The sequence below is a fragment of the Lonchura striata genome, chromosome 1 (genome assembly GCF_046129695.1).
Source record: "Lonchura striata isolate bLonStr1 chromosome 1, bLonStr1.mat, whole genome shotgun sequence".
Classification (NCBI taxonomy): Eukaryota; Metazoa; Chordata; class Aves; order Passeriformes; family Estrildidae; genus Lonchura; species Lonchura striata.
In genome coordinates this window covers 150,846,260-150,871,130 of record NC_134603.1, presented here as the reverse complement: position 1 = coordinate 150,871,130, position 24,871 = coordinate 150,846,260, and the positions used below count along the sequence as shown (strand labels likewise).

Below are 24,871 nucleotides of genomic sequence, written 5' to 3'. Positions count from 1 at the left end.
ACAGATGCCTTCAGTTCCACTCATGCCTTTGCCACCATGCAGGGTGCTTTCCTCTCAGAATTTCAAGGCCTTCTTCAAAAGCAGAAAAAAAGAAGAGAGAAAAAACAAAAAAAAGAAAAGCCTGCAGATGGAGAAAAGGAATATAACGTCAACACTTATGGAAAAGCTTCCAAATACTGCAACATAAAAACCTAGAGAAGTTCCTCAGAAGTGTCTATTGCAAGCCACAGGCTGCATTTCTGGGCTGTGCTCTTGTGCCCAACAAAATCCTGGACCACAAGTGCTTCCTAATCTCCACAACATCAGGACCTTTCCCTATAATATTTTATGTTTCAGCTGTATTATGCTCCTGGTATCCAGTCATATTTCAAGTGGACTCATAGGTTCCAGGAGTATTTGAAAGAAAGACACAGGTTCCACTGAGGCTGGGTTCTCTCACCTTCTTTAAAATGTTAATTCCACGCCACATGCAGCTCTCCATAGCACCCCTGTCCTCATGGTTAGATTGAGGGCTGGGACCTCTGGCAGCTCTCAATCATTTGAAGAACTCAAACTTATGAACCTAAACCTTGTTACTAACCTAAACAACTGCTAGTATAACTGACTTCTCAAAGTTTCATGTGAAATTAACGGCCAGATTTTAAGAAGGCCCTTTAAAAAGGAAAAAGCAGCAGAGAGCACTATATAAAATTTACACTCAGCTAACTGCCTAGCCTGGTGAACAGCTTGGAGGAAGACAAAAACCATAAATATACACAGCAATTGCACCATTCTGCCTGATTTTTTAATAAGAATCAGTATGAAATCTGTACAACTTGAAAAGCTTAAGAGTTCTCTTAGAGCAGCAGAAGCTGAGCTAAGCACTCCCAGCACTACTTTTCACCCTGACTACTATTGGCATAATCATCTCCCCTCAGCCAGATCCAACAGATAAAAGGAAATGGGGAAGTAGAAATGTAGTTTTGTGATGTTCTCATTTGTACTAAACAACCTGGTTAGGGGAAAATACATTTTATTTTCTGTTACTGCACATAGATATCTATGTACTGCAAGGGCACTGCAAGCCATACTTTTATTTTAAAAGTTGCATGATATGCTGAATATCACATTTCAGATGCCAGAGAATGAAAATATTAAAGACCAAAGATTTTTTTTTTTCATAGCAATGTTTACTATGGAACTGATCCAACAGCAATACATTAAGTCAAATTTATTAGTGTATTTACACTGATAAACTTTATTGAAAGGTGCTATGTCAAAGTACTCTATACTACATTCTTATATGTATATATAAATCCACACACATATTTATATATCTCCTGCCTTTTCCTTACACTAGAAGGACAATGACAGCACCCACAGCAAAGATCAGCTGAGCTGTGCCAAATGCTGCCAGAAGACACCAAGGTGAGCAATCACTTCAATAAGCCAGGACAAGTTACTCTCTCCCTGTCCTGTTAGAGATAACCCTTGGCAGAGAATATAACAGGTAAAAGACATCATTAACCTTGCAAATTGTTCTTCTGACAGCAGCTTTATCTGAAAGCTGTCACCAAAATTGGCTTTAAAGTTTCTGATAACTTCTGGTCTGATTTTACTGAAGGAGTTCCTTAATATCCTTGAAAACCTCCCACACAGCTTTCCCAGTGCTGTAGGAGTTCCAGCATAAGTCACTGAACACAGATCTGGAAAAAGACATCCACAATGAATGCAGTTCATCCACTCCAAGAGCAACAGTGACACCACTCACAGGGAACCATAAACTACTCCTCACCACCAAGCCCTGGAACACAGCTTTCAAGGGAAATAGAGGCATCTGAATGAAGCAGGGTTTCAAGAATAATGTTCTGGGAATCAAATGTCCAGGTAGGATTTGATCAGCATTCCTCAGCAAAGGGACAGACAGGAACAGATTCTGCAGTTGTTGTGCACAGGACATTGCTGTGATCACAAGCAACAGGTTTACTTCAGCCTACCTTCTGCAAGACAAATTTTTAGCAGGTTTTTAGCTAGGTTTGAATGCTTCACAAATTAAAATGTACATGGTATATCCAGTGAAAAGCTTGGGAACCAAGGAACTGGCAGAGAAATACAAGAAACTACAATTTTGTACAGAATCACACAGTAAGGGAGCATGACTGCTCAGTCTGCTGAGCTGTCTGCTAAAGAGCCAAGAACACTGGACAAGAAACCAGATACCAGAAGCTGAATCAATGTCAGCCTTGGTAGGAAGGGAATACTAACATAGTTTAACAAGGCCAAGCAGAGGAGAAAAGAAGCACTGTTGTTGTGCTGTATCATTTGATTTCTGTTTATTCATGAGGAAACTTCTATCAGAATAAGAAAAAAACACCACCAAAATAACCACCCATGTAATCAGCTATAGGGTATGACTAAGTGGTAAAAAAAGACAGAAAAAAAAAAAAAAAGCAGCAAGAGATGGTCACAAGAATACCTATTCTATATGGCAGGAGAGAAATCACAGAACTAGAGAATATCCTGACTTGGAAAGGACTCACAAGGATCAGAGCCCAGCTCTTGCCTCTACACAGGACAACCCCAAAAGTTTTAGAACATGCTTAACAAAACTTTGTCACAGAGATGGCAGCCAAGACTAGCAATGTACTTCTTCCAGTTATACAGGGGAAAAACAAACAGGTTTACAGTCCAATATATAGGAAATAATATGACAGTGATAGAAGTTGACAACTCCATCACAAGCTGAAAGGCTTTTGAATGCAAGGAACAGGAGGAAAGGATGTAGAGACAGAAACAAGACTTTATTTTTCTGTCTGAGAACTGCAAAGAGCTTTAAAATGTTCTGGAAGACCACACATTGAAATTCCACAGTAGCATTATTCAGGCAGCCACGGGCTATAGGGCATGGATGCTGCAGATTGAACATTTCCCACCCTCATCTAAAGGAATGCCTGAGCTGGCAGATAAAGATTACAGCAAGTTTACAGATGTAATAAACTCTGATACAAAGAAGTGATAGGAAATGTATCTAGAGATCACTATCAGGAGCTTCTTCAGTGTTCCAAGACTAATTTAATTGTATATTACAGCATGGATATATGTGACAGAAAAAAAGGACTTTAAAAAGAAGTGTGAGCACATAGGAACAACAATAGTTAGTGAGCTCTCCCTTGCTAACTGCACTTCATCCTGCAAATAGGAAGAGGGTCTAGAGGCACAGAAAATAAGAGAGAACAGGAACATGAACAGATAAGTAACAATGAATAGAGAAGTAAATGTGCTGTCTTGCTGCTCAGGTCTTCAGACAAAGGTTAAACCTTCTAATAACAGTAATGAGCTAAAAGAAATCAGAACACATCTTTAAGAACTGTACTCAGAACTGCTTATGACACTTCCAAACATAACCTTCACTACTGTGTGCATCTACCTTTTTTTATTTTTTTTTTTGCACATATTTTCTTGTGTTTTCTGAATTTTAAAGTCAGTGCAACTGTTCAGTCACTTTGGATCACCAAGGTAATTGAGATGTTTTCTCCCCTTGTCACAAGGAGTTGCTTCATGCAGAGACAGCAGGTTATTATGTGTGTAAACAGGAGTCACCCTAGCTAAAAGCAACCATTCCTGAACTCTGCAAGTTCATGAAGGAGAAGATATAAGATATACCAGTCTACAGGAAAGCCAAACAAATTCAAGCCCAGTCAGAATTCTTAGGAGTGTATTGAAGCAAGTTATTAAAACCAGTGTATTTAAAAGCACCTACAAAAGCAGCTCATCAAAAGCAAAGAAAAAAGCCAACACAGCTGTGTCAGAACAGTTCAGACTAACCAATTTTTACTCAGAATATAAAATTATCAACTGGATGAAAAAGAAAGAAGACACAAAAATAATATTAAAAAAATCACAGTATGCTTGAGACACTAATTTTAAAGCAAGCATGACTATCACTGCACGAGGAGAAGACAGAGTAGAGTCACTCCATGGCAGCTGCCTAACAAGCAATCCCAGCTGCAGCAAAAGTGGTAATATGGTTTTTTCCCAGTGGGTTTGCAAGACTGGATGACAACTGTGTGTTCTTAACAAGACATGGACTCAAATTCAAACTATTTCCCAAGCTGGAACATTTGCAAGGCCCACCTCATGCAAATCAGGTAGTGCAGAATGGCATGCAAGCTCTGCAGAACTTGACATTTCTACAGCTCACCCTGGAAGTGTTTTTACCAGCAGTTTGATACTTTTACAGTGGAGTATCAGGGGATCGAGACTGCATTTTATTCAACATTCTCTTTAGTGACCTTCAAAACAGGAACAGACCACACTTCAAAGAGCTTGCAGTAAGAGTTTGAAATGGTTGCAAGACTTAAAACTTCACAATATCTTCAGACTGAATTTAGAAGTGGATTGGAGATAATACAATTTTTCAGGAAATACCAAAATCTGAAAGAAACACTGAACTGGAAGAGTGCAAATTATGGAGTAACTAAACACCACCACTAGTGAGAGAGAAGTACCTTGTTATTAACTTAATTTGCTACAGGAGAAGTAAAGAAGAAAAGGCAGTTTGCTTAAGCAAAACAATAGGCAAACAAAAAATAATAAAAAAAAAACCAAAACACAACAAACCACCACAGGTGCTGGAGAGCTATTAATGCATTCCACAAGCTGGTTAGACAGAACAAAACCTCAGGACACTGTACAACCTCCTTCCTTTAAAGGTCCTAAACATGGAATGAGACAAATGTTTTCAAAAGCACATCCTGCTTAGAACAAAATACTTCTTAATGCTTGACAATACTTCAAAAGATCCACTTTTCTGGTCTTGAGGTTTAGATACCTACATGTCTTCAAATTCCAGCAGTACCTAAGACTTGTGAGAGAAAACTGATACAAACAGTTGTTTGAAACAATGAAAGGTTTGGATTGTGTTGCAGTCTTACATTCACAGCACGCTTCAAAATCCTGCCCTGAATTTTGTTCCTCTTTATTGGTGTTAGTTAAGTCCTGGTAACTGGGCTAAGTTAACACTTTTGTTTTACTGTAGCTCTCCACTGGCAGTGTGGATAAGCAAATGATTATTGTGAGATTTGAGACAGACAAGAAAAAATGATGGGCAGCTTAAGAAACTCCACATTCCTGAGCTAATCATAGTAACTCTGAAGTTCCTTGTCCAGGCAGGCAGAGAAACTTATTTGTGTACAAGCAAGAGCTGCCTTGTTTAGAACCTTACTGGTAAATAGTATCATAAGCCCAACTGAATCCTTTTGAAAAACACTTTTGAAACAGCTCTGTATCTCTTAAATCAACTGTTGGTCAAAGGTGTACCTTGAGAAAAGCATCACTGTGGTTTTGTGAATAAAGGTAGCAACTTCAGCCTGCAACCTTAATGCTGCTAGGATTTTCACCACAACAAAGAATAAGCTGACCTGAAGAATTTTCTAAACCATGTTCAAGTTTTTCCCTTGACAACAGGCACTACCATTTTTCCCTAAGCATCCCAAACAAAGATCTAAATTAAGATGTCGCCTGTCTGGAATGTGGGCCTGCTCTTCAATATTGCGAGACATGAAACGCAAGAAACTAAAAATGGTATTAAACTTCTGAATATTAATATCAGCAACCACTCTGCAGAGCTGGATTCAAGGGAAGTTTAAGGTATGTGATTAATGAGAGAATAAGCCAGCCTGTATCTCTGCTGCAAGATTAGTAAATAATTTGAATTTTTGCTGTATCTTTAAAATAAGCCAAAGTCTTACTAGATACACAGTTTTCACAAACCTTTAAAAAAGAAATAGTCATTTAAGTCTTCTAGGAATCAGTTTAAGATCAAACCTAATCATGCAGCTTAACCAAAACATTAATCATACAACAAGCATTTTCAAAGTAAGGACACAGCACCTTCACAAGCTGCAGCCACATCCCTACTGAACAGGGCAAATATTTAATCTGGAGGCAATCTTCCACTGAAGACTAAACCCAAAGGATCAATGCTTTAAGGAAGAAATAGTTTTTTTAAGACTTCAGCCACAAGGACTTTGGACTATGTTTGCTGGAGAAACAGTTTTGTGAGGTCTAATAAATTGCTGGTCTCAAATCCTGAATAATTACTTACAACACCTTAAGTTGAAGCTTTTAATAATTAGGTATTTACATTTTCATTTCTCTCTAGTTTGCCCTTGCACATTTCTTCTCCTTCCCTCCCTATGCATGCCAACACCTTCTGAACAGCTATTATTGGCATTTCTTATAAAAATTTATGAATCTGTACTCATACTTTAATAGACTATCAAGTGTTCTGTTCCAATACACCACTTAGGAGATTTACCTACAGCAGGTGTAGCTTGAAGCTACACAGAAAAAGAACCAAGAGCTCCGTAACTCAAGCAGGTGACATCCAACACCCATTCAATGTATTCAGAAACAGTTTTCTGGAACCCATTTTACAGGTATTAATGATTTTTTTTCTCTATACCACAGATAAACTGCAACACTTCCCAAAGATGACCTTCCTCTGAGCTGACTTTGTCTATACAGAGTAGCACTGGAGTTTTTGAGGGGCTCTTGTTGCCTTATTTTTGTTTTTCCAGGAACTGACTCAAAATCATACTAGGGAAATCCAAGCAAGACTGTGGCAGGAGAGACCCATGCAATTGTTAGTGTAGAGCAGAGCATTCACCTTCTGCACTCTGGCATTCAGAGACTCTACCAAAGGCAGCCACACAATCCCTTGCTGTGAGTGATCATCCTCCATCCCAAACTGAGCCAAAGCATTGAATCTATCCTATAGTTCACAGTACCTAGGCTGGAAGTTAGAAAACTATTATAGGGACAGTTTATATCCATTTATTTTTGTGCCAGTGTTGCTCTTCATTTAACTTCCCTCCCTGGTGTTTACTCCCTTCCCATCCCTTTTAGGACCTTTTCATACATACAGTGTTATCACATTCTTTCTTGGTTTTCCTTTTACTGAGTTAAATGAGTAAATTCTTATGGTTTCCTCATAAATGGCCTTTTTCTTTGGCCAGCTCAGTTTGCTACCTTCTCCAGCAGCTCAGACATCTTTTTTCTCTCTGTCTTTACATCAGTATAAATTCAAAATAAACAGCAGAAATCAATGGCACAGTGTGAGGGACTGGTAGGAAAAAAAAAAACACTTTTTCATTCTATTTCTTAAAATGCCTAGCAAAAGAATGAAATACTCTGTCATAATACAAAGAGAAAAGCAAAATAATATAATAATATTGTAAAAAATCCAATCAAACAAACAAAAAAACCCCACAATAAACCACCCCAACACAACTTATAAAACACCCTAAAAAGACAAAAAGAAAATCAAATCACAAGTAAAACCAGTGGTCTGTAGCACAGGAAAATTGCTTTTAGACAAAATGTAGGCGTACCATTAACCTCTGCCACAGTCAAAATTGGTAAAATCACCCAACTGGTTCACTGAAAGTAAAATTCACAAAAAAATCAGCAGAGGATAAAAGAACCTAAAACCAAAATAGCTGTATTCAAACAGTATTCAGAAGCTACCTTGAAGATATCCACAACATACTCAAAAACCTTTTAGATGTGGTCCAATCTTAGAAGGACAAGGTTATTTAAGCTTTCCAAAGTTCCACCTAGATGCCAAGCTGGATGTCTAAAAGACAAATTCGACTTTGCCTTAACATAGTTAGGCTTTTATTAAACTGCTTTGGCTTTATGTTAATCCCAGCCATTAGTGCAACCCTTCCACAGAAGGATTTTCCCCTGAATCGTCAGATTTTCCATTTGTCAGTCTTCTGAACTCACAGAAGAGCTACAGGAAAGCCCACCACAACAGGCATCCAAGGCAAACAGTCTCAGTATGGAGAGGAACATTTTGTTTAAAGATACAAGAGCTGCTCTGAAAAACAATGCCATCAGCTCCTGTACTTGCTCTGGAAATGCTGCATTTCTTCATGTTTCAGACTTAAGTACTTCCCCAAACTCATACAATGCTAACAGAGTTGTACATTCTGGAAGCTGAAAGTATTCAAATCAACAAAGTACCTGCAGACAGATCATTGCTACCCAAAGATCAAGAGCCAAACCAAGCAGCAGAACTGGTGTCAGTGTCATAAATTCAGGCACCAAACGCTGTGATCATGCACCCTCAAGTTATCAAGACCACAGTGCACATTACAAAAAGTCCAATCTTACAAAACACCCACATCTGCTGCAGATGATTAATAAGCAGAAATATTTATGATTGTTTAGCAACAGTTATATTGAGCCAACTGATGCAAATATTCTGCTGTCACTCCTGTCACACTGGCATTACTTCAGTTCAAACCAAGTCACCACCATGCAGAACTCAGCCATGCCCCAAGGCAGTAGGTTTTCCAAGAGCACTGACTTCATCGGACAAATTTAACAGCAGAGGGTATCAAACCACCAAGACAGTCATCCTGTCTCATCTGTATTGTCCTGCCTATGAAAGTGCAGGGCATTACAGAAGTCTGTTGGATAGGACATTGGAGACCATCCCCTAAGAAGTTTCTTAAGGGAAGGATTCTGTAGTGACCCTCCTCCATCCTGGTGATGCTCAGCAAAGCAGTCACAGACAAGGAACAAACAGCATTTTGGAGTCACCTACAAGGCCACACTGACATTATCACATCTTCCAGGTCTATCCTTGTCCAAGCACAAGACACTGTGAACTCAGTAACTCTAAACCAGGAAATTGAGATGATATTGGCCAAAGTCCTTGACCTCCCATCAAGCAGTGGGTTACCAGCTGTGATAGCCCCACTGTCAAACCAAGCAGCTTCTGGACAAAGGAGGCTCTGCAGGGAAGCTCTTCACAGAGTTGATGTTGTCCCTCTGGTGCACACAAAAGTGGCAGAACCAGCAGAAGTGGCTGGTAAAGGTGACTGTAAATCAGTCCTTGTCCATCAGACACTAACACATGTGCACAACCTGAAGCAGCAGTGTCATTCAGGTGTAAGAGAACACCTTGTTGTCCCAATATTTCTCAGGGGCAGCTGCTGGCCAATAATGGTTTTCACTTGGAAGATAATGTCTGCAAATCATGCAGGTGCAACCCTGGGCAGGATACAGTAAGCCCCAACACTTCCTGTAAAATGTTTTTGGCTCCCTGCAGCTTTGCCAAAGCAATTACATGGAACTGCTGCCATGGTAAGCATTTTCTAGGAAGTCTCAGCCACTTGTTTCCATAAACAAGTCGGGGAAAATACATGTTTTGACCACATTAACATTTTACAAAAGCTTTCTTATCAAGAAGCTCTTGCATCCCTCAAGACCCAAAGCAGTTTTGAAGCATGTCCTGTGTATCTTTTGCTGTACCAAAACATCACTTCCCAGATGGGTAAAGCTTAAAAATTTTTGCTTCCTGAGAAAGACTGCAAACTTTAGCTGCTAAATGGGTTATTCTCTAGTAAAGACAGAGTAGGGCTTTGCTCACTGAAAGGCTAAATACCATGTTACAAATAAGACAGTTGTATCCTCTGCAGGAGTAGGAAAACAGGACTGGACACAGTGAGCACTGGGCTGACATGAACCCCTTGCAATACTTGCACAGGATAAAGACTCATGTGTGGATCACAGGAACAACCCTCACTGAAGACAACAAAACTTCCAGTATCTTCTCTTACACTGCTCAATGAAGTTTTATACTTTTCATTATGTATCACTTTATAACTAATTTTCATCTTTAAAATATGTGGATGGAAGTTTCCTGGAGGGGAAAAAAAAATCATGTATGGTGTTCCTATATAGCCAACTGGAAGGCAAAGGACAAGTGTACCTAGGACAGTGTAGTACTCAATCACAATTTCTTGCATAAACTAATAAAGCTGAACATCTGAATACTCCAGATGTGTTGTTCTTTAACAACTTTGAAAGTACATTATATAAATGATTGTATGAAATCTATTAATAAAAATTACCATCTCTGCTTAACAACTGGTTACTATGTTCACTCTGGATTCTAAATTGTTTTGTATTAAATTTTACATATCTCCTTATCACTATCACCATGTCCCTTGGTATCTCAAAGCACATCTTGTGGGCAAAATACAGTGCCAGAGAACATCAGCTTTAACAATCACATAGTGAATGTTTATTAGAAATTAATTACAGTTGCAAAACAATGGTTTACCTTTACCACTTCCTAACCCAAGCACCTGATCCTTCAGTATTAAGAAGGAAACAAAACCCAACCTGCCTATTAACATGCCTTTTATTACAAGCTTCTTTTAATTATTTTTGGCCCCAGAGTGACATCTGTTTTCATACCTCGGCTCAGATATTCACTTGACAGCGGGTGGCTGGCAGGCAGGAAGAGCTCAAGAAACTAATTTTAATAATTCACAGTAAGAAAACCTGCAGAGCAAGGAAGGAATGACCCCAGACAACAGCAGTAGAGATGCAATTACTGGTGGAAGTCTATTTCAGGAGACAGCCAGAAAGGAGCAGGTAACAGAAGAGATGCATGATACAGAGAGAGTGAGATGAAGGCCAGAGCACTACTAGGAGAGATTCCACTCTAATGCAAACTGTTTATCCAATGTCTAAAAGCTGCTTTGTGCAACAATCCAGAGGAGTAGAGTTCAAGAGGGAGCACATCGATCCCATGATGCTGATGCTGCAACTGCTGCACACACTCTGCAGAATTCCCTTTTTCCAGACTAGGAATTGAGCATAGACACAGCAGAACCCTGCAATTAAATAAATTCACTCTGCAGAAAGCACCTCCAAAAGGGGTTTGCAGATGCTACAGGAAAGTAGCTAGTTCTGCTTTCAGCAGCCTCCACTTCAGTACTCAAGGTGAACAGAAGGAAGAGAATAACATGGAAGAGAGACTACACTGCAACAAAACTGGTTTCCAAAATAACATGCTAGAATTATACCCACTGAATCAATACACCTGACAGGCATCCATTTGCTACTCTAACTTAGTTTCTCCTCTCAGAGCACAGGTAGATGTTGGAACACAACCATTTATGGAATTCCAGCTTAACAAAATAAAGCTTGTAAGCATAAATCATTAACTAAAGTCCCTTTTCATATTAGATCTTCAGAATAATTTCTCCATGTCCTTTCCCAAGCTCATCATATAATCCATAAAAGAAAACCCAGAACCAGTCCTGACACTGATCAGAAGTAGAAATAATCTTACTACAGAAACATTATTGCACATACACTAGAGCTGAAAAGGAAAATCCATCATTTGTATGAAGATAACCAGTTTTTGATCATTTATTACATTCAGGAGAGGCCTCTCAGCACTGTATTTCAGGCTACAATGAAAAACTCCACACCCATCAACAGGTAGCTTTCACACTTTTTGAGGAAATGTGGGTAGCTCATTCCCATCCAAAGAAATACTGAGCAGGATGAGGTCATTACTCAAAATTTTCTGTTTATTTTTAAGCTGAGCATTCTTCAGTTAAAAAGAGACTCTGGACTTCTTACATGGGAGTTTTTCCTTTCCTGCTCTGACTGCTGCTTGGAGGAAGGTCCTTTAGGGAGCCCTAAATAAAATAAATATCCCTGGCCTATGCAGTTCTCCTCTGTGCACACATTGAGCCTACAGCCTGTTCCAGCTGTGGTGCCCTGGTGCTGTTTAACATCACCTCACTCACATTTAGAATTACACATCACCAAAGCAACACTATGAAGCCAGTCCCACACAGAACCAGTGCCCCACCAGTAAGAAGTTACACTGATCTTAGAGAGCTCAGCCAAATATATAAAGACGTTTTAGGCTAAAAACATGAGCAGCACTTCTCTCTGCAACAACAGCATCCTATCTAACACTGTCCATGCTAATTAAGTACAAAGTAGCTCATATACATTCTTTTTACATAATGAAAATTAAAATTGCTCTTCACTTGACACCACTGTTTTATTTAGAAGTCACACCATCAGGCCAGACCCTGCATATTTCATTAGAGTACTACATAAATCATAAATCTTTCTAGCACCATTTTTTTTTCAATTCACCCTCTTAATTAGAATCTAAATTTAATTAATGCCTTCTGTGCTTTCACATTCTCATTTGTGTAACCTTTGAGGAGAGGGACTAACAAATCCACTTCACATAGTGAATGGTATTCAGCACACATATTGAGCCTCATTTTTCAACTCTCTTTATTAAGCTCCCTGTTTCAACAGAACTGCAGCATAATTTGATACACAAGATAGTTAGCAACTGTTGATAGATACAGAACTGTAAAGCTCACAAGAGCAAGTACTCCAAAGTGCAGACAGTCAGGAAAGCAGTTCTAAAACAAGTTTCAAATTTCTCATTCAACCCACAGTTTTAAGCATCAGCAGAGAAACTTAAAAGTTTGACAAAAGAGCATCAGTTACAGTTTGGCTACAGCCACTTCATGAAACCTTATCAAGACTTCAGAGGTGTTTCTCAACTTCTGAGCACCCACTGCTTGCTATCCAACAACAAAGCAAACATTTCAGATGTCTTTTACTCTCCCACCCCCAATATTAGCACAAATACAATGACAGCATCCAGTCCAAAAATTTAGGTCATAAAACAGGTACTGCAACTAAGCTGCATCTCAGTTTGCTATGATTCCTTTTCCCTGGGCCCTTTCCCATAGAAGCACTCTGGGCAGCAGTTTTGGTCTGACTCTCACACCCCAGGTTCTGAATCCAGCACTCTACCCCCTTTATGCCTGGCTTTAAAATTAGGCCTAAAGCCAGGTTCTCATTTAGTCTGAAAGGCTAATAGGGTGACTGCTTCCTTTCAAAACCCACACCCTACTTTAAATTTGCTTTAACCATGATCTTTTGACAGGCCCTGAACTCCTCTCACCCTCCCAGCGTGAGCATTCACAAAGCCTGAGATGCAGAGCTAAACGAATTGGGAAACAAAGCAAAACAGAAGCTTGAAAAACATAAAAAAAATTTTAAACTACTAAATTTCCCAAAGAATTCGAATTATTTTATTGCAGGGTTTTAGAAGACACACAGATCTTCACCCTTATCAAGTGTCTCCACATAACTCCATGTTACACTTTTAAAAGTGCAAAGGTGTTTCAAAACTGAAGGTTTGTCTTTAATCTAAAGATCCTTTTCATATACCTAAATTTGTAAGATACTTAAATAGATTTTTAAATGGCTTAACCCTTAATGATTCAGCAGGTTTTAGGAACCTGTATCTCACAGTAGCAAGCTTTAAAGTAAAAATATATAGGTAAATCTATAACTTTTTACCTCTCCATAAGCATAATATGAATGCCAACTAAAAACAGTGTGAGGAAAAAAAAAACCCGTGCAAGTTAGCAACAGATCCCCTGCACCAAATACTCATACTTAAGCATGTTCAAGATGCACAAAGGCACAAGCATTTCATTGCAATTCAAACTCTGTCTGGACTCTGAAAAAAAAAAAAAAAAAAAAAAAAAAAAAAAAAAAAAAGGCAGCTCAAAGAATGCAATTGTTAAGAGCTTCCTTTTCTCACACACAGAAAGATTAAAATGTAAGGTGTTAGTTTTCCAGACCAGTCCCACAACTGCAGACAAACATGCTAGTAACCAAGAAGCTGCCTTATTAGCATACCAGCTTAGATATATCTTCTCACAGAATGACTCAGCCTGCTATTCTCCAAGTTTTCCTTAAATATTTGCCCTACATTTTACAATAGGAGCTACCAACTACAGAAAAACACATCCCATGAAGTCTTAGCCACTTCACAATGCCGAGCATAGAGATTAAGCCATGCGTCCACATTTGCATCCACTAAGCTAATCCTTTCTGAAAATGAAAGCTCGAGATATTCACCACGGATCTTTCAGGGGTGAAGTGGCTGCCTGGTGCAAGTTGGAAGGAAAAAAAATAAAAATAAAAAAAAAAACCCCAAAAACATCCATGCTTTCCCACAGCACGGTTTAGTGCCTGCGAGAGAGAAAAACTTGCCAGGAGTTGCCCTGTGAAAGCACAGCACACTCTGTCAGAACTGCAGCTCCCCAGAGCACGGCAAAGAACAACCAGAGAGCGCAGCCACATAAGGAAAATTCAGTGTACAGCTGCCGCTTTGAACAGATGTATGTGCTGCCATAAGCAGTGCAAGCTTTACTTGAAAGAGCTTTCCATCACTGCTCTCAAAGTCTATATTTGGTATCGCAGACGTATTCGAGGAGAACGGGTTTTCTACGGGGAGGAGGAGGAGGAGGAGGAGGGGGTGCCATGAAGCTGCGTTCCCCCGGAGCGGGACCCGGCCGGCGGCAGCGGCGGAGCGGGCACGGCCCGGCGGCGGCACCGGGACAGAAGCTCGGCACCGGGACAGAAGCTCGGCACCGGCACCGGGACAGAAGCTCGGCACCGGGACAGAAGCTCGGCACCGGGATGGGGCTGGCTCCGCGGCCGGCGAGGCTGCGAGCAGCCCCGCAAGGACACGGCCCGGGCACGGCGCATCCCCCGCTCCCCGCCGGGGATCCCCCGCCCCAGCCCGGACCCCGCCGGCCGCGTGGGTGTCCCCGGCCCGCCCCCGGCCCCCCGCTGCCGCCGTGGATTTTTACCTTCATCTTCGAGCTCTAGTTTCTCCAGCATCCCTTCGGAGGCGGCCGGGAGCTGCAAGGGAGCCGGAGCCGCTGCCGCCGCCTGCGGGAGGGAAGAGAGGAGAAGCAGATGAGCATCCAGGCGCGGACTCAGCGGCCCCGCGGCGGCATCGGGTCGGGAGTGGCGGCGCGGAGCGGGCGGAGGGAAGGCGGGACGGCGGCTGCTGCCCCTCGGCCTCCGCACACGCTGCCGCTCGCACACAGCGCGGGGGGAGGAACCGGGAGGAGGAACCGAGGCTCGCCCTCCCGCAGCCCGCGAACCCCCGGGCTCGCCCCGGGCTCCCCGGCCGTGCCTCCTGCGGGCGCCGCCTCTTCGCCGCTCGGCGGGAGCGGCTCCCCGGGCGCCCGTTCGCAGGACGGCGCTTCCCGCCACGCCTCGCCGCTCCCCCCTCCCCCCGGCGCAGCGGTTGGTACGCTCCGTTTTGCTGCAGTCGAGCCCGTTGGTCAGCGGCGGGAGGGGGAGGGAGCTACCACTTCCGCGCGGAAAAGGGAGGAGGAGGAGGGGGAGGTTAGTGCCCTGAGAGCTCTGCCGGGGCAGCCGCTTCTCGCAGACTTTTCCGCGGCCTCCGTTGTTCTCCGGGCTACCCTGGATTAGAGCGGTGCGACTGAAGGTGGACCGGGGGAAACCCTTCGCTCCCCCCGCCAGCGGGGCTTGGTACGCTCCCGAGCGTTCACCTGCGAGGCAACGGCGGGGAAGCGGACGGTTCCACTGCGGCCCGGGGGGTGTGAGGGTGTCGAAGGGGTTTCCCCTGTGTGTGACGGGAGCTCCCGCAGTGCTCCGAGCCGCTATCCCGGCCCCGGGGCGCCCTTTGTCCCGGGATTCCCGATCTGTCCTGGGTACCGCCATCCCGCGGTGCCCTCTATCCCGGGATACCCCCTCTATCTCGGGGTTTCCTCTGTCGGGATACCCGCTGTGTCTCGGGATGTCGTCTGTGTCGGGATATCCCCTCCATTCCGAGGTATCCTCTATCCCGGTGTTCCCTATTTCGGGATGCTCGCTCTGTCCCGAGGTGCCCTCCATCCCGGGGTACCCCTCTGGGCACGGGCGCGCTGTTTTCCGTGTAAAACAATTCCAGATCAAGTTCCAATTCCAGGTTAGCCCGAACGCCGGCGTTTCCCGGGGCAGCGGCTCAAGGACGGGGCTCGCACCACGGGGCGCTTCAGCGTCCGAGGGATGGGTTTAATGCATCACAGCCCCCACGCCAGGCTGCAGCAGAAGCGAGGGAAATAAGGAAATATTCCGAATAGATTCGTCATGTGCATTTATTTTGACAGTGAGGCGTGGTAAAGCTGTAGCTGGGCTTCCTGAGCTGGAATGCGCAGGTCCCCGCTGGCTGCTGAGGAAGCTCAGCCGGACCGGCTCAGACACGGATGCTCTAGAAGGGGATAAAGGGATTATTTCTTTGGCAGTGGCGGCAGATACACATGGATGGCGCTCCAAAGGAGTCACAGGAGTCATCAAGGAATATTTTAAACCTACTGGTCCCAAGGGGAAGCTCAGGCTTCGAAAGTTCAGCAAGCCCTTCAAGGGGGGAAGGTTGGTTATACCTAGCAGAGCACAGGTATGTGCATAAAACGTAGGGAAATATGAAAGATAATGAGAATAAAACTATGATGGGGGAGAGAGACAAAATTTATGGGAAAACAGAAAGATGTCTTGTAATTTCTCAAGTCCAGCGAAGCTTCAAGCAAGGAAACAAACTGCTGGTGACAGCTTTTTCCTTTTCCCAAGCTACCTCTTTCTAAGGACACTTTTAAGGATATATGAGGAAGTCAACAATAGCCAGTTCTTCTTTACTGTAAAGATCATTTGAAAAGAAAACTCTTAAAATATTTCATTCATAGGTGTATTTTTAAGACACTGCTAGAGTTCCAGTAAATGTTCTAACTGACCAGTCACACAAGATACCAAAGCAGCTCATATTAATTTATAATATTTTCAGCCTACTAATCAAAACACTTTGGAAGTTTTTAATTCCTCCTGGGAGCTAGCTTTAAAAGCTCTAAATTATTTATCTTCCTTATCGTGTACCTTGATACTGATAAGAGTTTTTAACATCTTTTCCTAATCAAAGGTAGACAAGAAGATGACATATCTGATTGGAAATAATGGCCATGATTTTGTTCCTTTTTATTTTAATTTACTCCCCATAATTATCTAGTGAGCACCAGCCATGAGGAAATACAACTCCGAGGTTTTTGTAGCTGGAAGTGACACTGATACTTGAAAGGTGTGCATTGAATTTCACTGCTACAGAACACAATATGTTTATAAGAAGTCAGTTAAGTTTATTTCGTGCTATGAACCCCAGAGCTCACTGCAAGATAAGGGTTTTACAGTGGCAGAACCTACATCCAGACCAAGAGTACTATGAGAAACTCAGGATAATAAAGAGGCAGTAATTTAATATACAACAGAGATTTGTAATGGAAACATGTGCCATCCACACTGCTCAAAAAAGAAACCCAAAGGAAATGGAGAACTAAAGGCTGAAACCCCATCCTTCAATGTGCCTGCAGTCTCACAATTTGTTTAAACCAATTTTGGAACAAGCTGCTGATCATGGCGTTCCTTTTGCGCCTCGCTTTGCATTCTGGCTCCTTTTGGCTTGTGGGCACCACAGTGAGTCAGAACAGGAAACTGATGCAGCTGAGAACCAAAGGGACTAAAAGAAAAGATTGGGTATTATCCAGATCAGCTCCTGATCCAACTCACTGTTTGGTTGTATCAGCACTGGCACACGAATTGTTCAGTGCAGCAGTGACAGTGGGACCACACCTTCTGGGAGCAACCTACTCTTAAGTCAGCCTAAATCATGGTGAAAACACTGTCCTGTTCATTGTGGACAGGACGTGACAAATTAAAAGACATTTTTAACAGTATTGTCTCTCTACAAACTCCTGTCATTTTACAGTAGGATCCCATCGTTAAAGAAAAAATATTTCTTGAAAAGGAACTGTAATTTCCAACAGGGTGATATTAAATCTTGTAACTTTTCCTACCTCTTTTTTGTGACTATTTGTTTGTTCTACTGACACAGAAGGTTTCCCTGAACTATAACCAAGGGACTTATCCAAATTATGCTTCAAAAGTTTCTTCTCTGATTATGTCAGGTAACCCAATTTAACTGTTTGAGGGACCCACTGTGACAGAACAGTACACACTTGTATATCCTAAATATTGCCAGGTGACATAAATGCCAGAGAGAAAAGTTTAGAAGTGAAATATTCACAAACCCAAAACTGCCTGAGAACATTTCTTCTTTGCCACATTTTTACAGGAACATTATGCCAAAAAACATGGACCTACAACATGACCTTAATACAGCAATGGCATCAATCTCTGTAGACACAAAGTAAAACAATTCATGGCTGAATTGTACTGAAAAAAATACAACAGCAAAAGTCACAGAAGTAGATGTAAACAAAAGAGATTTTAGGATTTCTGGGGAGGCTGGAATGTAAATTTTAATAGTTAACTGCTTACTTTGTCCCTGGCTGTTTTCTTTACCTTCCTAGGGTAAAGGGAGTGAGGAATGACTAATAGTCTGTGGAAGTAAAATCAGTCCTGTAAATTATAGATGCACTTACAATGAATACATTAAAGCTTATCTGATAAGCTATGTTTCTTTTTTCTGATAATCTAGGAGTCCTTTCAGTCCTGTGTCCTACAGAAGAAATCCCATCCTCTTCATAAGAACATGCAAAGTATTTAAGTCATAGGGATGGTTCAGAGATGTGAACAGCAATTAACATCAGCAGAAAATCATATTTTATATAGTTTCCTGCTGTCTTGCCTTACAGTCTTTGGTGTAAGATTGAATCTGAGATGTGTAAGAGGCATTTTAAGCAGATACAGGAAAGAAGGATCATCAGCAACAGTCAAGGTGTGCAACCAAAGCCAAAGCACTCTCAGCCTCTCTAAGGATTCACCCAGGTTGTCTGGGTGAAATGACTGCTAAAGGTCACAACAATATTCTCAAGGAAGGTACTAAGATTTCTTTTCTAACTGGAAGGCTTTAAGAGAGGGTTTCACAGAGGTCTGTGTTCTGTCTGACATCATTCACTGTTTCCACTGATGACTCAAGGAAGAAATAACAAATAACCTGACCACATTTTCAAATGACTCCAAGTGGCTCAATGGTAAAAGAAGCTGCTCTTTTAGGGACAGCCTTAGAACGTAAAATAATCTTGAGAATTGCTGCAGTGCTTTGAAAAACAGGATGCACTTTGATATGGGGAAGAAGAATGTGTTATACAATAATCAAATGCAAAAATAAAATGGGAAAGGATTCACTTCCAGCAGTCATGCAAGCAGAAGACTTGGGAGTGAAATGAAATGTGAGACTACAATGTCAGTTTCTTGGAAATTAAAAAAAAAAAATCACACTATTTCCAAATGTGTTATAGGTAAGACATGGAGCATCTGTGCTACACATTCCCTGGTTAGATGCCAGCTGGGATATTGCACTCAGTTTTAGGGATTAAACTCAAGAATGAACTAAAGGAGTCTTAAAAAAGGGAACAGTAGTGATCTACACATTCAGAAAATATGACCTGTAAAGAAGAAGTTGAGAACTTCCCAGTTTCTTCATCTACAATGGGAAAAAATTCAAACAAAAAACCCACACAAAAACAACAACCTCCACCCCCAAATAAACCAAACAAAAAAAAAAAAATTAAAAAAACCCACAAAAAATTCAAATAAACAAACAAAACCCCCCAAAAACCCCCAAACCCCACAACACCAGAAAAAGAACACGGAAGGAAAATACTTCAAAAGTCTCCAAACATGATGTGTTTTTCAAGAAGAAAAGTGGTTAACTATCTTCTGGGCCCACTGGTTATGGGATGAGAAGTTACCTACTTAGACTTTAAAGAATTCTTAGGATTCTTAGGTTGGACTTTGGGAGAATTTCCTGAGTGTAACAGAAGTGAAGCACCAGCACGTTTTGCTGAAAAAAATTCTAAAATCTCCATCACAGGAGGATTTTAGCAATGGATTTAAAAACACCCATTTGTTCATTATTATTTCCATATAGTTGATTGTGTTGGTGGGGGAAAAATGAATTTTTAATGTCCCTTCCAGACTTGGGTTTTTTTTAGTTTTTATTTTGGTCCAATCTTTGAAAAATATATATAGTCTTATTATGGTAATTCAATGAGAATTCTCTTTATGTATGTTATGTACAAAACCCAGTTTTGCACATAAACTTTCCTCCTCCCTTCAAACAAGTAGTCTTAATTCTGAAATAAAAATATTCTAAAATAAATATTGTCCAGGTAATTATAAAGATTACATATTAGTCTTTGGTGACTGGGTGGAAAGAACAACCTAAAAAAAGAAATCCTGCTGCAAATCACAAGTCTGTGCACAGCAGACTTACTTAGGCATTGCAACAAAAATGTTACCCCTGCTTTATTTAAAAATAGACATTTCCAGGTAAATTCAAGGCTGCCTTTCTCTTTCCTGATGGCTTTAATATGGATATGCTGGGGTGCCACCTGCACAGCTCAGCAGTAAAACTGAAAGCCCTTCCCAGCACTTCAGAAAAAAAAAAAAAAAAAAAAAAAAAAAAAAAAAAAAAAGGCTACTTACCTTATAAAACCTAATGGATTGAAGAGCAACAGAAGGAATTCCCATCTAAATGCAAATCAAGGCAAAGCCATTTTGAATGCAAGAGTAAACTACATTTTCCCACCATTTGCTACTGCTCCCTACTACAATTACAGCTCTACACAACTGAAGTAGTTAAGAACTCTTCTCCTGATGAGCTGTCAAAGAACAACTTACAGTTTTTCCCAAATGTGTATCATAGATATGTTTATTCCCTTGCAATCTGTGTAAAATTCATTTATGATACTTCCTCCTTATTTTTGCTTTAATTTAGTCTGGTTTGTGAAGTGGAAAAGGACAAGTTACCAGGAAAAAAAAAAAAAACAAAAAAAAGGTTTCATCTGCTGGCTAAACTGTAAATTAAACTCCTACTTGTTTTTTGCTGGAGTGTGGTAAGTGATACCAGTGGGTTTAGGGCAGCTGAGAGCACTGGAATCAGTGAGGCTGAGGTCAGGATCCCAGCTTGGATCCCTTCTGTATCTGGAAGTGCCACCTGTGTGCTGCAAGGCTGGCAGGGTGGCAGTCCCTGAGTCTGTGGGGTGTTTGAGGACACGCTTCTGGTCTCACCTCAAAAACCTCAAAAAACTCAGGGTGACCAGAGCAGCTGAGCAGGAACTGTAGTTTCTATCATTAATTCTAAAGAAACGCTGCTCCAAGCACCAAACAAACCAGTAAGGGAGGGGATGCCTCATACAAAATACTGGATTCGAGTTTTTATTTCCCATATCCAGAAGGAATGTAAGAAAAAAATGCTTTAGCCTTAAAAGGCTTTTGAAATATCAAATGCTATAATCACGTCTGTGTCTAGCATGTGTAAATGAAGGTGGTGGCATTTCAGATTTTACAGTTTAGAACAGAGTAACCAAGCCCCAAACAAAAAAGCCTGGCACTGACAATGTTCCCCACTGAGTTCTTATTGATTTATCTGGGTGCTCTGTCTCTAATCTGAGAGGCCCTCTCAGAATTAGGGACACAACTGTGCCACAGCAGGTATGAAAGTGAGGGACTATCTATTCTAAATGTATTTCCAGTATGTACAGTGAGGCTGAAGAAACTCTACTGATTGATTTCATTTCAAAGAACTCTACCCTGGAAGGATTTTTTTACTTCATTCCAATATCATCAGAATATGACTCACCCAGTGGTCCTAAGCAGGAGTTTTGTGGCATGAAATACAGAACAACTGCATATTGCTTTTACATTTTATAACTAGTAACCAGCCTTCTGCTACAGATATCCTTCCACATTACAGCTATGATATTAATTACTTTACAGAATTAATTATTAGTGATAAGCGGGTGGGGATCTTTAGTAGGTCAAATGGATAACATAAATGTAACAACAATAAATTTTAGCCAAATCCTAAATAAATAACAAAAATTAAAACAAAAAACCAAAACAAAACCTAAACCAAACCAACTAAACAAACAAACAAAAACCCAGAAAAATAGGGTGCATGCTGTGCAAGGAAAGATGATAAAATGGACAACCTTCACTTCTACTAAACCCTCACTGCAATACTGAGTATTGGAATCTGCTTACCCTGGAGATACATGAAACTGTGCAGAGAGATTTCACATTTTTAGTGGTGAACCCTTCCTAAATATTTCTGTATGGAAATGAACTTGAAGTTTAATCCCAGTGAGTTTTGCTCCTGATTTAATTGAGAAACAGAATAGATTTACAGAACTTCCTTTGATCTGAAACCAGAAACAAAGAGCCTATGTTGCACAGGTTCTCCTCAGTTTAAGGCAAAGAAAAATGGTCCCACTGAGAGAAGAGTTAAGCGCTTCTGAAAAATAAACTTCAAAGAAAGTAAAATATGAAGGAATAGACTAGATCCCAAGCTAAACTCCTAGAGAGAAATCAAGGCAGGAGTAGAAAAGAGGCAGGATTTGTTTATATAACCTCTAATCTGGAGCTGTGTCTGATCCTGTATCACTCTGCTACTCAGATAAGGTGGAGTTTAGTCAAGAATATCAGAGGCATTCTCTAGACAAGCCCTTGTGGCCAACATTCCTTCCTCAAATTACTCATGTTGAGTATGGGTGGAGTCCAAATCAAAATTATCAGTGTGACACGTTATTAATCAAACAGCACAACAATTTAAATTCTGTCCTTTTGAACAACTTTCAAAGAAGTCAAGTACTTGTGAGGAACTAACCTGAGTTTGTTATGAATACAGATGTTACAAGCGTTCTACCTGACTGCAAACACAGGGATGCCACTCAGTTTTAATCTCTTCCAGAGGTTTTAAGTGTTCTTGTCTTAAATATTTGTTATTGCATATGATCAGAAAGATGTACTTCAGCTGTTTTTACACATATGTTGGAGTGCTCCTTAGGTTCTTTGAAATAGGACCAACCTCTCATCACACTCAGGGGCTCAGTTAAGAGCAAGAGGGAATTATTGCTAAAGAGAACTGCAGCAGTCAGCTACTAAGCATGATTATAGTAGATATTTTTTTGTGAAAAATGTACATTAGAAAAAAAAAAAAAGCAAACAGAACTGATTAAGATACAACTAATGGTAAAACACAGGTAAACATTCACTGATTTAAAGTGAATGGGAAAGAAGAAAATGGGCCCACATTGATGTCCGTCTTCATTTGGCATTGCATACAGGATTATTTGTGTTACTTAAAGTTATGCACTTACTTAAGTACTTTAGCTGGATTGAGGCCAGAATACTGATGAGTAATCTGCAGAACCAAGGCCACGAAGAATAACAAATGAAAAAAAAATACTCAGAGTCAAATCTGATTTAAATAAACCCATTTACTATCTACCATTTTGCTTTCATCTCAGTGTTATATTTCAAAGCTCAGTCATGAGTAGTGACTTCACTGAGTGAACACTTATTACACCAGTGATACCACTTTCAGTGATATTTTTTAAACTTAAAATTAAACATGTTTCCCCTAAAAAAAACCCTGAAATTAGTTGATACTACATTTAAGGCTCGAGCAAACATCACAAACTTCTAGTAACCAAATTGTAGTCTATCATCAAAATATAATTTCAGAATCACAGAATGGTTTGGATTGGGAGGGACCTTAAGGATCATTTTATTCCAACCCCCTGCCCTGGCCAGGGACACCTTCCACTAGACCAGGCTGGCTCAGAGCTCCATCCAACTTGGTCTTGGACACTTTCAGAGATGGGGAGTCCACAGCTTCAAGCCCAGTGCCTCACCATCCTTACAGTAAAAAAAATCTTCCTAAAATCTGTTCTAAACCTTCCCTCCTTCAGCTCAAGACCATTTCCCCCTGTCCAATGACTACATGCCATTGTGAAGAGATTCTCTCCAGCTTTCTTGTCACCCCTTAAGGCACTTGAAGGTGCTCTCAGGTCTCTCTGAAGCTCTCTCCTGTCCATCCTGAGCAACCCCAGCTCTCCCTGCCTGTCGTTTCCACGACCATCAGCAGTTCTGAAAGGCTGAAATCAGATCTGTCCGACCCAGGCATCAGATGTAGGGCAGAGTCACAAAGGTGGTTTTCTGAGAAACTCAGGCAACCTTCAGGTCAGAGCTGAGTCATCCAACAACCTCAATAAAACTTCAAGAAATTGGCACAGACCTGGGCTGAACAAATCCCTCCTCTGTGCCACAAGGTGCAGGTAACTGCAGCTAAACAGAAAATCAGCAGCTGCTACAGGTGGGCACTTTCTGCAGTGCTCATCACACTGAGCATCCCAGGAGGGCTCCAGAAGGAGCTCTTGGAAGCTCTCTCAAAGAGGCAGGCAAAGATAAAGATGTGTTTTTTCACTGCAGTTCTAGGAGGACTTTGAACACTGGGGAGAACTTCCTTGTAGCACTTGGGGCTTGTGTGTTTGCATTAGATTTCAAGCCCACCCCACAGTGACAAACTCAAGGCAGGAGTGCTACTAGGGGCCCCACTCAGGCTTGTGAGGGCTGTTATCTCACAGTAGCTGCAATTATGCACAAACAAGCCAATATATTAATAAACTTCAACACAGAGACTACGGTCGACCTGTAATCTTCAAGTAAATTAATTTTTGACTAAAAGTTGTTTTTCAGATGGCACTAAATGTGCATAGCTAGAGGGACCTAACCCTCTTGCTGAATTCATTCCAGATGTACTGCTGATCACTCTAGGCCTTGTTTTTGTGCGCTGCTTCTTTTTTTTTTTTATTGTTATGCACAGAAAAAATCTGCAATGACAGCAACACGCAGTGGGCATCTTCCTTCTGCCATGCTTGTTTTCCCTTTTCACAGCTCTGCTGAGCAAGAAGCGTATCAAGCACATGAGCTCCATGTTTCATGGCTACAAACAAGACCACAAAGGGACATGAAAATAGTGGTAAGGCTTTTCCCTGTATTCCAGGAAGTGGAATTGAAAAAAAAAATTGAAATTAGTTCCACACTAAGGACCAGGGATACACCTCCAGCAAGGCAGCCACCATGCTCATGCTCCTGCAGAGCTGCCAGAGATGCAGATACAAAGGTTCATTCATGGGCACTGGGTGCTTTCAGTGTGGAAATGGCAAATGACTGCACCTAACCTTAGATGCAGATTGAGTCTGTAGTTACATGTCTGAGAAGAGCTGAAATTATTTCTTGACATGCCTCCCTGGGGCTCAGAAGAGCAGCCGACTTCACAGTGATCTTTTGTGTAAATCTTGATGTGCTCTGAAAACATGAGGGCTTCCTGGCCCCAGTACAGCCTGCAGCATGAAAGCCTGTTGCTACA

General features: G+C 41.3%; 1 protein-coding gene across 5 annotated transcripts in view; it reads right to left on the bottom strand.

Annotated features, from left to right (window-relative positions):
- Positions 1-24,871, bottom strand: part of PRKAG2 (protein kinase AMP-activated non-catalytic subunit gamma 2) — a 210,593-nt gene that overhangs the window by 31,996 nt on the left and 153,726 nt on the right. For 3 of the 5 annotated variants that reach the window (XM_021555262.3, XM_021555263.3, XM_021555264.3), the window contains exon 5: positions 14,505-14,586. The exons of 1 other annotated variant lie outside the window; for it this stretch is intronic. In XM_021555262.3, coding sequence (XP_021410937.1) covers positions 14,505-14,586 — 82 coding nt within the window. Of the gene's footprint in view, positions 1-14,504; positions 14,587-14,836; positions 14,925-24,871 lie in introns of those variants that run through there. One more of the 5 variants, XM_021555266.3, reaches the window with a different exon arrangement.